General features: G+C 39.6%; 3 protein-coding genes across 5 annotated transcripts in view; 2 read left to right on the top strand and 1 right to left on the bottom strand.

Annotated features, from left to right (window-relative positions):
• The window catches only part of rexo4 (RNA exonuclease 4), an 18,678-nt gene extending 6,417 nt beyond the window's left edge, over window positions 1–12,261 (top strand). Inside the window, exons 1-10 of one of the 3 annotated variants that reach the window (XM_088324317.1) lie at window positions 3,791–3,843; window positions 4,031–4,212; window positions 4,351–4,835; window positions 4,905–5,045; window positions 7,098–7,291; window positions 7,585–7,673; window positions 7,739–7,813; window positions 10,888–10,962; window positions 11,052–11,213; window positions 12,004–12,261. In XM_088324317.1, coding sequence (XP_088180443.1) covers window positions 3,840–3,843; window positions 4,031–4,212; window positions 4,351–4,835; window positions 4,905–5,045; window positions 7,098–7,291; window positions 7,585–7,673; window positions 7,739–7,813; window positions 10,888–10,962; window positions 11,052–11,186 — 1,380 coding nt within the window. In that variant the 5' untranslated portion in view covers window positions 3,791–3,839 and the 3' untranslated portion in view covers window positions 11,187–11,213; window positions 12,004–12,261. Of the gene's footprint in view, window positions 1–2,900; window positions 3,488–3,790; window positions 3,844–4,030; window positions 4,213–4,350; window positions 4,836–4,904; window positions 5,046–7,097; window positions 7,292–7,584; window positions 7,674–7,738; window positions 7,814–10,887; window positions 10,963–11,051; window positions 11,214–12,003 lie in introns of those variants that run through there. The other 2 variants (XM_088324318.1, XM_088324319.1) reach the window with 2 other exon arrangements.
• On the bottom strand, window positions 955–3,602 carry pigp (phosphatidylinositol glycan anchor biosynthesis, class P). The gene is made up of 5 exons (XM_088324323.1): window positions 3,504–3,602; window positions 3,305–3,389; window positions 3,157–3,229; window positions 1,928–2,046; window positions 955–1,095 (listed from the first exon to the last, which is right to left on the bottom strand). The coding sequence occupies exons 2-5, from the start codon at window positions 3,384–3,386 to the stop codon at window positions 980–982; spliced, it is 390 nt and encodes a 129-aa protein (XP_088180449.1). The 5' UTR covers window positions 3,387–3,389; window positions 3,504–3,602; the 3' UTR covers window positions 955–979.
• The window catches only part of kcnc3b (potassium voltage-gated channel, Shaw-related subfamily, member 3b), a 101,537-nt gene continuing 100,340 nt past the window's right edge, over window positions 11,065–12,261 (top strand). The window contains exon 1 of the mRNA XM_088324316.1: window positions 11,065–11,213. Within this exon, the coding sequence (XP_088180442.1) occupies window positions 11,164–11,213 (50 nt within the window). The 5' untranslated portion in view covers window positions 11,065–11,163. The remainder of the gene's footprint in view (window positions 11,214–12,261) is intronic.

Below are 12,261 nucleotides of genomic sequence, written 5' to 3'. Positions count from 1 at the left end.
GTAATGGAAACTGATATACTTACGAATAATAACAACGGAAGCATATATATATATATATATATATATATATATATATATATATATATATATATATATATTCTATTCCATTCTATAAATGCTGAAAAGAAGGGGACTGAGTACTGAGCCCTGCGGAACGCCACAGGTAACACTACAGGGCTCAGAGGTCATTTCATTGTATCTAATAAAATGCTTCATATCTGAGAGGTAAGATCTGAACTATGAGAGGACAGCTCATGAGAGAGCAATCCATTTTCCCAACCCATCTAGTAAGATATTATGGTCCACAGTGTCAAAGGCAGCACTAAGATCCAGCAACACTAATTCCAAAAAGGACCCGTGATAGTCAAAACCCGCAATCTTTATTTACAACTTTATTATACGTTGAAACCAAAGAACAAACCCTATGTACCAGTTTGAAACTTTGTTTAAAGGAGGAGTGCTACATTTCTTTCTCTCAAATGGGAAGCATCGGTGCCAGCCAGTTTTACTCGTTTTTGAAGGCCTACAGAGAATTTAGCTCTATGTAAGCTTAGTGCATATCAAAATAAAACTTGAACTCTCATCTTTCATTAAAAAAAATGCTTCTAGGCTAGTTCTAGCTTTTACCATTGAGTAGTGAACAACGATTAGTAGTTGCCAAGTTTCTTGAAAATACTTGTTTACGAGAATGCTTTTGAGAAAAACTGCTCTTTAATATAGTATATACTTCTGATACTTAAACAATGTTTTCCATAAACACGAGGACACTTTGCTTGCAAAATAACATTTTATTGTAAGAAGACTGAACTGTGCAAGAACTTTTCAAGCCCCTAAGTTTCCGGGGACTCAAACACGCGAGTTGTGCAGGTGTGCAATACTCAAAACAGGACCAACTTGTTAAAGAACCAAAGCAGTAAGACATTCGGTTTTGTTCATTCAAAGGAAAATCACATCTCCATCAAAAGAAAGATTGTTTTTATTACAATGTATCCGATAAATAAAACATTCGATTGACCTCGCTTATAGGAACGTCCTTTAGTCTGGCTATTTGACCCTTTCCGGCGACGTCCCTGATCTGGCTTCGTGCGAACCCATCTGAAAAGATGCCGTTCCGTCAGGAAAGATCATTGATTTTGAATTAAAAGGACAGTTTGTCACCTCATTAAACCTTCTGAAAATGGACCACTGTGATAAAGGAAAAAAATTTTTCGTATAACAAATGGCGACTTACAATATATTTACAAAGTATTTTAAAGACAAAAACTCAAAACAGAAGAAAAATCACACTACAGCAAGAAGCTAGCTCGTCCTATTGAAGGACAGATGGACAGGCAGCACTGTTGCATCGTGGGAAATGTTGTCAAGTCCTACTGGCTGCCGGGTTGCTGCGGGCCAGTTCTAATAATCAGGGTTGGGTAGGGTTACTTTCAATGACTTTTGGATTACTCCAATATCAAATATGCTTATAAAAGACAAAAGAAACCAAATATGAATCAAATGATGACTCACAACACGTGGTAAGCTTTCTCTCCTGGCTTTGATCTCTTAGATCTCCGGCAAAACTAACATCAAATACGACAGAAACAAAATAAATCAATCCAAACAGCTTGCCAACATCATTTTTGCCGTTCCGTGTATTCCGTTACTCCCCAAGCCTGCACCAAATTGAGTCATTTTATTCATATTTAATTTCTTTTGTCTTTTATTAGCATATTTGCTGTTGGAGTCATCCAAAAGTAATTGAAAGTAATCAAGTTAAAGTAACCCTACCCAACCCTGCTAATAATGACTTATGGACATCTCAGTGGCTGTCAAAAACTACCGTGGGCCAGATTGAATTTGACATGCGCACTGCTCGATACAGAGACATCTACTGGTCAAATGATACACACTGTCCCTTTAAATTGGAGGAAACCAAAAGACTTACCTGTCACGTTGTCCAGAGAGTCGAGTGGTGCTGTATTGTACATATTGATCCCAAATAGCAACACCACAGAAACTGTTATTGCAACAAGCAGATAAATGGGTGCAGCCAGGGTCCAATATCTGCAACAAGCAATGCAATTTAAGAAAAACGAAATGCAGCACAGAGTGGGCATAATTATAAACAGTGTTGGGAATAACCTCGTTGGAAGTAATGCCGCCACGTAAAAACATTATTTTCCAGTAATGAGGTCGTCTCATTCTTTTTTCCGTCGTTACAACGCCATCACGGGCATTCAGCTGTGCACTTTTCGCTCCTCTCTGAGTTGTTTACGTCACAATTCAAACGCCTGTTCTTCTCTATTCAACTGACTCAACTATTGCTTCTATATATTGGTAACTTTCCCCGATTACTTTTACAATAGAGTAATTCGATAACTTTTGGGGTGAAGTAGGGAGTAACTATAACAGATTTAAGATTCAGATATACTTTATTGTCATTCTTGTACAGAACGAAATGTCGATTCATCTGACCCGCAGTTTCCTTGAAAGTACAGATATAAATAAAATGTTGTATTGAGTTGGAGTATTGAAATACTAATAATATACTAAATAATTATAGCAATGAGTATTATACAGTAGTGCAAGAGGAGCAGCTAACCAGATGTGCAAAATGGGCAGTCAGGTAAACAAGTCACTATGCAATAACAATAAAACTGGAGTACGAGAACAGATGTTAAAAAGAGTGGCTAGGTATAAGAGAACTAAGAGAGTAATGCAACGAATGACTACTTTAGCATAATTTGCCCAACACTGATTCTAAATCACATACCTGTCAAGCAAGAACGTTTTTGCCATACAAAGTACGTTTATTGTGCATTTTAAGACGTGTATGACATAGGAGAAAATCTGTACGGAAAAATGCCAATTTGTCAATGATAGGTATCATCCGGTATACACCGACTATCACCAAACGGCAAATCAATCAAGTCAAATGAGTTCGCTGCGGTAGCGTCTATCTCGGTATGTTTTTTTTCGTTGCAAAGGAAGCGAGCGGTTTGATGCTACTGTGCGCATGCCTCTGCCGCCTGGGGATTTCCCATCATGCATCATTCTGGGGAAAAAATAGGGTGTAAGATTATTTTGTGTTTTGTAAAGGAAAATACGACCGTTTGTATGGGCATGGAGCCGTGGAAGTCGACAGGTATGAAATTAGCAGTTGAAATAGCTTACTTTTGTGGCCAGTAGGTGAGTCCGATTGAATGAAGCCACTCCTCCGGAATGTAAGCCCAGACGCAAAACAGAACTTCAATGGAAAATGAAGGTACATGAATGACGAGATCGTCATAAAGGAACAATCAGAAAAAAATGAAAAACGTACTGAAGCCGAACTGAGAGCTGAGGAACAGAACAAAGCCATAGATGGCTCTCTCAGGCAGTGGAGAAGGACTATTTTCCACCATGATCTGAAAACATCACACCACAAAACATGACAACTACCACATGGAATGGGGCACAACTTTTGAGACCTAGCAATAATATAAAGAAAGATATTCAACAAAGGGTACGGAAAAACAAACCAGTCTTTCGGTTACGTAGCTGTCATTCTGTTTATAGACGTATCGACGATCACATTCTTTGGTTTACCTTTGTCCGATTAATATTCCCTACGGTAGGAAACCTTGTGACAAAATTTCGTTCCTTTTAAAAATGAATACTTGAATGGTCACATAAATCCCCGATAAACATATATAAATAAATGTATAGTATTTTACATACAAAAATGTTTTTTTTCTTTTGTTATCCAATGCTTTAAGCATGTATGGAATCTTCACAAAAAGCTAAGATTTGTTTTATGTCGAACACGTTTGGGTGTTACTGCAACCGGAAGTTATTAACATTTAACGTCAAGGCGCATGGGTAAGGAAACACTTCACGTGCGTTTTTATTTTTGCACTTTAAATGTTCCACCCGCCTTTGTTTTTGCGCGACTTTTATACAGTACAGTAGCAAATTTCAAGCGTAGTATGGAAATTGAACCATAAACGTGTATACGGCAAGAGTCGCGTGGTTGGCAAGTAACTTCTCATCGAAATTGGTTTCCAAGGTTTTAACATGAAGTGGAAGAATAAGAAGCGACACTCGTCCAAAGATACGAAAATCAACAAGAAATTGCAAACTAATACAGTGGACAAAACCATTAAGGAAATAAAAGGTCCAAAGCGATGCGATACACAACCCCCGAAAGATCCCACACTCTTCTCTGGAAACTGGAAAGCAGTCCAAGAGGTAAGCTTTCTTGTGTTTATTCCTTAATTGCATTTTTACCCTAACCTCCAAGTCAGTAAACATAAATTTAATTGAGGAAAACCAAGGAACTGCGTTTCAATACAGTTGTTTTCACTTTACTTTTATTGCCTTCCACAGATGTTGATGAAAAAATCACCAGCACCCCAACCAGGGCCCAATAACTTTCCACAAGAACACAAGAGGACCCCACCCTTAGGTAAACGACACCATCAAACCCCCTCCAATAAAACTGATCAAGGACCGAAGAGTAAACAGAAAAGTGACTCCAAGGCAAAAACTCCTGTCGGGCCAAACTCAAAACTGTCAGCTGCAGTTAAAGCAAATGTTAATGGTGCAGCTAAGAAGCACAACGTCAAAATGCAAGAGTCCAATATTGTTGGGACACACTCGAAACCTCCGGCTGCAGTTGACGGGGAAACTACTTCGAAAGCGAATGGCGACGGTGCAGCAAAGAAGCATAAAGTGAAAACGCAAGTATCCAATCCTAGTGGGACAAACCCAAGACCGCCAGCTGCAGTTAAAAGGAAAAATACAGTTAAAGCAAATGGCGAGGCTGCAGCCAAGAGGCACAAAGTTGAAACGCAAGAGTCCGAAGTTACAGAGTGAGTATACGACACGTTTGTTTTTATTTCGAATGCAAACGACCTTTTGATTGTTGGACATTTTCCCAGGCAGGACATTTGGTTTGACGACGTGGACCCTGATGATATCGAATTAACGTTGGGACCCGAGGCAGCAAATATCATGAGGAAAAAACAAGGCATTTACAACAACACTGACACCTCACTGGTCAAAGTGACAGCTTTCGATGGGTGGGTTGCTGTAAAATTCCATTCCTCTTTGTTTTAAATTGACCATTTGACTGATAACCCAATAGATTCACCGAGTAACTGCATTAAACTATTTTATTTTATCAGCGTTAAATCAAATCTTCTGACTTATCAGGGAATTTGAAAAATATTAATAGTCGGATGTGTCTTGTTTCTGACATTTGAATTGATTCATAAGCCTCCATATTTTATAACCGAAGCAGACAGTTATAAGTAAGGAAGATAACTCAGAATCCTGTTCTTGATTCCACCAGTTTGCATTTTTCTAAGCGATAACAAAGTTTAGGAATACCTTAAACCTAAAAATGATGTTCTGAAATGCTTCTATGGAAAAAAAAATTACAAAATCTAAGAATTTTCTTCATCCATTCTCATTCAATAAGGCTTTTAATACTAGGCAGCTTGACAAGTGTTTAAATCTTAGTAAGGGGAAAATATTTCAAAGCATCCAGAGGCTCTCATACTGCCAGAGAAGGCAACGTGACGTCACGTACAAAGGGTCATTATTTGCATATACACCAACACTCCAAACTAGGGGTGAACAACCCTTTTCAAGCTGAGAGCTGCTTATTGTTACTAACTAGTGCCAAGGGCACCCAGTTTTATATGCGTTTCTGGTACAACGACGAATCATGTTACTTCCATTTTTTTTTCCATCAGGTTCATTATTGGAAGTAGGGTCAAATAGACTCAGTCAATCACTGGAAAATCCCTTTACTAGAAAAGTACAATGACCCAGTACTTGTGAGTTATCAGAACTGGACTGTGGGCACCTCAGCTGTCCTTAGAGGGCACCCAACTATGGAGACCCTTGCCCTCAAATGATTAAAATAACAACCCACTAAGATTATACATACCCAAAATATTAGTAAAACGTGTATCCAAACAATGATAATTATCGTGTAGACAATAAAGATTTATATACCTGCAAAAAATTTAAAACATTATTTGACCGTTTACCTTTAAAGCGACGCTTCGATGGCAGACACTCGTACGGCATTTTTGTATTCTTCTTCAACTCGATCGTTCTTGTCACTTCTTTTCCATTTTTGCTTCCCCTAATCCTGACTTTCTACAAACCATAATTATGGGGTAAAAAGGAAATACATTAAACCAAATCACAATAACAATGGTCCCTCTCAAACACAACCGGGTGGCGCAAAACGACTACCGTAAATTCCGGCCGCACCCACCACATTTTAAGAGGAAAACCGATTTTGTACATACACAAGCCGCACCTGTATATAAGCCGAATGCGCCCACATTTAAACATGTAACACAAAATTAACCCAAACCCGACTTCAAGTCCCGCGATTGAAACTAAATGTCCTCTCATTAAAGTCTACAGTCCAAAAATCACAGCCGGCAAAATAAGCGGAAAATGATACCGGTACTTAAGGTTTGATGCAGATCTGCAGAGTCCGGGTCCCGTTGAAAGTAATCCAAGGAAAAAAGTGTATATTTCCAAAGGTAAGGGTGGGAAAAATATATCAGATGAACACATTTACTCACGCAACTCCTTTTTCTTTAACCAACTTTTTACCCCCTCTTCTTTCCTTGTCTGTCCCTCACCTTTAGCGGCACCCCGTGTTTGTTCCGCCCCTCATTTTTCGTTCACACGTGCAAAACATATCAGAATACGTGTCTAAAATAAATACAAATAAATACATTACAAAAGTATACAGTTGCAAATACATATTATACATTGGTTACACATATTTACAAAGAAAGACGGTACACCGAGAGAGTTTTCAAAGCTTTAATAATAATAATAATATAGCTTTGACAGGGCAGTTAATGGTAGCAACACTCGAGCGCCGCTGGCGGCCGTTAGAAAAATGACATAAATTGGCCCCATCACTGAATAACCCGCAGGGTTGAAAGTTAGGGAAAAAAGTAGCGGTTTATAGTCCGGAATTTACGGTAAATAGAAAGAGATCAAGCAGGGAATTACTGCCATCTACTGTTAAAAAGTGTAATTGACCCTCATTCAACGTTTAACTCCGCGAATGAGCTGTTTCTTTCCCTCCAAAGCCTTACCAAAGTGGTTGCCATGGACTGCGAGATGGTTGGCATTGGTGCCAACGGGCATGACAGCATGTTGGCGCGCGTTTCCATCGTCAACAATTTTGGGAAGTGCGTCTACGACAAGTATGTCAAGCCTAGCGAGAAGGTAACCGATTACCGGACAGAAGTCAGCGGTATCCGGCCAAACGACCTCCAAAACGGTGAGGCAAGATGACACAAAATTGTTTTTTTTAAACAGGTTTCGTCTTTACGATCCATAAAAACGCAGTTTGTGTTATAGTAGCAAAGAAGATCAATATAATGGTCACCAGCATCGGCACATAGTGCATTTAACTCCTGTTTGATGTTGGCACAATGGACAGGGAAAGGATAAAACACAATTGAGGCTGATTAGATTGAATTGTCTTAACTGTCATCGCTAACAACGTCGTAAAACATTGTATGCTACAAGTTTTCTCAAATGTTTTAATATCCATTTGTCATTTAATGACAGGTGAGGATGCGGAAACCGTTCGGAGAGAAGTCGCTGAGATCTTGAAGGGAAGAATATTAGTTGGCCATGCCCTCCACAATGACCTCAAGGTAGCTGTGGAATATGAAGACCAATCATTTTGGTATCTCTTCAAGTCTTTTTCTTCTTTTTTAAGATCCTGCTACTGGCTCACCCTAAAAAGAAGATCCGAGACACCCAGAAATACAAACCCTTCAGGACCTCTACCATGGTAAAGCCACTTCTTCTTGTGTGCAATAGAATCCGACGGCCTGGGCTGCATGATTTTGGAACCAATTGCAATTACCATGTCATTTTCCCATTTTCAAAGAATAGTTTCTTTTCTGTGCTAGTTTGTATTTAATCATGGGCCCCTTCTCAAGGTTATTTCATTGTCCTCAGGCTGAGTTGTTTTTTTTTTTTTTTCCCTCGTGAAGGTTAGAAATCAGAAGATGTTGTAACGGCGGTCTGTGCAGCCCTTTTAGACTCGTCGTGATTAGGGTCGTCACAATTAAACATGACTTGACTCGATTGACATGCTTTAACATTAAGAAAACAGTGCCCTCTTCTGTTGAGCTTTGTTAGGACTGCCGTCTGCTCCTATGAGGCTCACACGAGTCTCACGTGAGGCGGTGTGTGGCATAACTTGCAAACTTTGCCTGGGTTTCATTGTCTAGTGCCATTTAAACTCTCCTCTGATTGGCCGGCGCCGTTAAAACCGAAACGGTGACAATTGTGGTCGACTTACAAACACGGACCTGTAACTCCTTGAAAAAAAACGCAGTGTCTTGTGATGACACAGTCACACTATACGTCACATCGCAATATTGATTAGATGTCGGCTAATGGTGCATCCCTCCCAACTACCGTAAATTCCGGACTACAACACGCTACCTTTTTTTATACACATTTTGAATACCGTGGATTACAATACGGTGCATCTTTTTCTTTTTAGTTTTCTTTGGGTGGCGGCCCCGAACTTGGCACCCAATCACTACTTTCATGTGAATAAAAATCAACAAAAAAGCATTTCCACCGCTCGTTGAAAAAAAGAGGGATTTTGTCGTTTTACAACGTTGGGTCATGCAGGTTAAACATCTTCATTAAATGTAAAAGGAGCAAAAATAAGGTCAATTCAAATCGATTTTTAAAAGCTTTGGACAAATAATGACCTCGTTGTTTCGTTAAAACAATGCACATAAGTGCATTGGATCGCCAGGAAGTTTTAGGGTTGTAATGCCACTTTAGTTCGGTAGAGGGAGCCTTGAGACCCTTATAAGTATCTTGTATATTTTTTCTAAATACTAAGAGGATGCGGATGGATGTGTTCTGGGTGCACTGGAGGAAAGGGGTCTAAATGTAGTGGAAGCTACAGCTCTTGTTGGTGATAGGAATGATTGTGAAAGGATAGTGGGATGTTTGGACGCGTTCTGAGGGACGGGCAGGGCGCCTCTATGATGCAGCAGGGGTAAACCAGTGAAAGCTGTCGGACAGAAGAGTGTGTTGTGTCACCCTGACCCAGGTGACCTGGCCGCTTTCTTGTGTCCAGTTTCAGTTGTTGGTCACCCCTCTCCAGGGATATGACCAGGGTACATAGATAGAAAAATACTTTTTTTAAATTTAACATTGCATAATTACCAACAAAATTGACTCGAAACAGTCCAACACAATAAAGTTAACAATTTTTAAGGAAACAGAAATTGCTGCAGGGAAGAAAGAAATCTGAAAATATAAAATAATTAACTTTAAAAGAGAAATAATGACATGTTTCACTCAATGCAAAGGGAAGAGTATTAAGCATTTTATATATCATTTGCACACAGGAAATGTTTATCATATTTAAATGTTGTGACAAAAAAGTTGGTTGACATTTTTAATACTTTTTGTTGGACATAAAATTGAATGCGTTGCTCTTTCTTGGTTTTTGTTTTGTATAAGTCTAAATTCTTGATGGTCTCCGGATAAGGTGGTAGGAAAAAAATAATCTTACACATTTGCAGGTGAATAGCAGACATTTGTAACGTCGTTTTGTTTTTTTCAATTGTTTCATACTACAAAATATTCTGTTGTTTTGTCTAAAGTCCAATATTTGAATACTGGGGGAAATTAAAAATGAGATTCAATAACAGAATAATGGACCGATTCATCGTTTATTAAAATAATCGTTGGTTGCAGCCCTATTCTTTTTTTTTTTTTTTCGCAAGGAGTTCTAATTCCATGGTTTTTAGTGTTAGAGTGTTTGCCATTTGTCACCTTTCAGGCTTCAGAGGCAAGTTTTAAAAGCACTAACCAATAAAGGGTAGGCAAAGTGCAATCAGCACACTATGCCATATACCACCCGCAACCCTAACAAAACTCGCCAAAAGAGGGCGCTGTTTCTTAAGGATAAATTATGTCAATATGTCTAAGACCTCACAAAAAAACAAAACTAGCACAGAAAATGCTCATTGAATTTGCAATACTGGATTGAAAAATCTAATTTTTTTTCCAAAATTAGTGCAGCCTACCCCGCTAGTTGTATGAAACTATATGATCATGGAACTATTTTAAGCACTACCGATTTCAAAAACTTAAATGATAAACATAATAATTTACCAGTTGAGTAAATGCAGCTTTAAATCTGAACCAACTCACCACAAGCATCACATCCATAAACAGCTTTTAACAAAATATCCTTGCCTCACTTGTCATACCTACTGTACATAAATGAGATTTCCACAGTCCGTTTGGAGTAGAATCGTGAGCTTGACAGAATAAGTTGGGACGGCATTAGCTCACGAGGTAGAGCATTCGTCTTGGGATCAAGAGGTCGCAGGTTCGATTCCCTCCATGGTATACGTCAAAGTGTCCTTGGGCAAGGCACTGAATCCCTAATAGCAGGTAGTTGCCTAGCATGGCTGACGCTGCTATCGGTTAGTCAGTGTGTGAAAGGGAAAAGTGTGAAGCACAATGTGAAGCGCTTTGGGAGGTTTTCTTTTGACTTGAAAAACACTATATAATAATAATGCAGACTATTTATATTAATGTCTAGTACAGAAAAGTAACACATTGTGACATGATTAAGACAAACGCAGTTGTCAATATTAGTTAAATTGGCATTAACATGTACGCACTAGCAAATGAGTGTCTTCATCGCGGCACAATATGTTACTTTTCTGTGTTAGACAGTTCCCTGCTCACTTTTGAATTGTAATTAAAAACTGACACGATTAAGCTTGCAGCATCAAAGCAGGTTTCTTAAGTTTTTCCTCAGTCGGGTGTGCAATTTACAGTTAACTTCCCCCTCTCCTTTTGTTGTATTTTTAGACAAATCGACCCTCGCTGAAATCACTGTGTCAGAAAATTCTCAACGTCAAAATCCAGAAGAGCGAACATTCCTCCGTGAGTCTGCAGCCTTTTCCTCCTTATTTGCTGCTGTTGTTTTATTGAGAAGAAAATTGACATCAGCGCCACTTTTGTTGTGGTTCCAGGTCCAGGATGCGCAGGCCACCATGAGGCTTTACACGATGGTGAGGAAAAAGTGGGAGGCCGACCTCAAAGAGGCCAAAGAGAAGAAACCCAAAGAGCGCAAGCCAAACAAGCATGAAGCCGGCTTGTCGTTTTAATGCAAAAGAAGATTTTTTTCTGATGAGGTAAATCATAGCATAAGGAATACCGGTACTTGAGTTTTGGGTAAAGTGCGAGTTAATTCTTGAAATTGTTGCCACTTTTCTCGGCAGTCTGACTCGATAGACCGCACATTAAATGAAGAACAATTTTTAAGTCCGCTTAAAATCGACTCCTACGCGCCCGCTCTGGTGGCTTTGCTCCGCCGTCGCATTTCTTCTCCCCTCGTGACGAACGGCAGCTGGCATGAGTCTGTATGGCGTCGCCGCTCGAAGCGTAAATTTCCTCCACGTGTCGCGCCCGAGAAGACGGGTCAAGAGACAATGATGCCTGGTACTGGAAAATGGGTTTTGATAGTTCTTAAAGAGTGCCATGAAAAAGGTGTACAAACCCCTGTAGCAAGCAATCAAAGACAGATATTTTCCTAATCCCTACTTGGTTTCTGTGTGTGGATTCTGAGATCATTTCCCATACGGAGAACTTTTTTTTCTGGTTGTCTCGAATTGTACAGAATTTTTAAACATTTGAATAAATATTGTAAGGCTCAAGCATCTTTTCCAAGCCACCCGCCTCCGGAGTTCATTCTCGGCGACGGCGCGTTTGATTTGTGACCCGGGCGGATTTACGGCCTCGTCGCCGATGAAAAAGTGTCCCGAGTGCCGAATCACAGCGCCAACGGACGCCGCCGAGCTTTCGGCCTCGTGAAAGGAAAACCCAAAGACTCTGTCGACGTCAATCAAATGTGCTGACTCGGGTCTTTTCGCTTCATTGACGTTGGACTTGTGCTGGCCGTGCGTTATTTTCCCTTCTTCCAAGGAGTTTTTATCCGTGTTTGCTATTCCAAGTGGAGAAGAAATGCGTCAAGTGCCAAAGGTCCCGAAGAATAGAAAGTGAAGAAAACGTCAAATTCAGTGGATCAAGGACGAACAAGTTCATCAAGAAGTTGTCCTGTTTGAAGATGAATTGATAAATGTCACTCTACAACCGTATCGATTTCCTTTTTCTTCCATTTCCACTCTGAGAAAGGTTCATTTTAAAAGACGAGAGGGAAATTTAATAAAGCGAAATAATGTG

The sequence above is a fragment of the Urocampus carinirostris genome, chromosome 19 (assembly GCF_059441175.1).
Source record: "Urocampus carinirostris isolate Australia breed hairy pipefish chromosome 19, RoL_Ucar_1.0, whole genome shotgun sequence".
In the NCBI taxonomy this organism is placed as follows: domain Eukaryota; kingdom Metazoa; phylum Chordata; class Actinopteri; order Syngnathiformes; family Syngnathidae; genus Urocampus; species Urocampus carinirostris.
The sequence above is the reverse complement of the archived record's forward strand: the minus strand, read 5'-3'. Positions and strand labels throughout refer to the sequence as shown.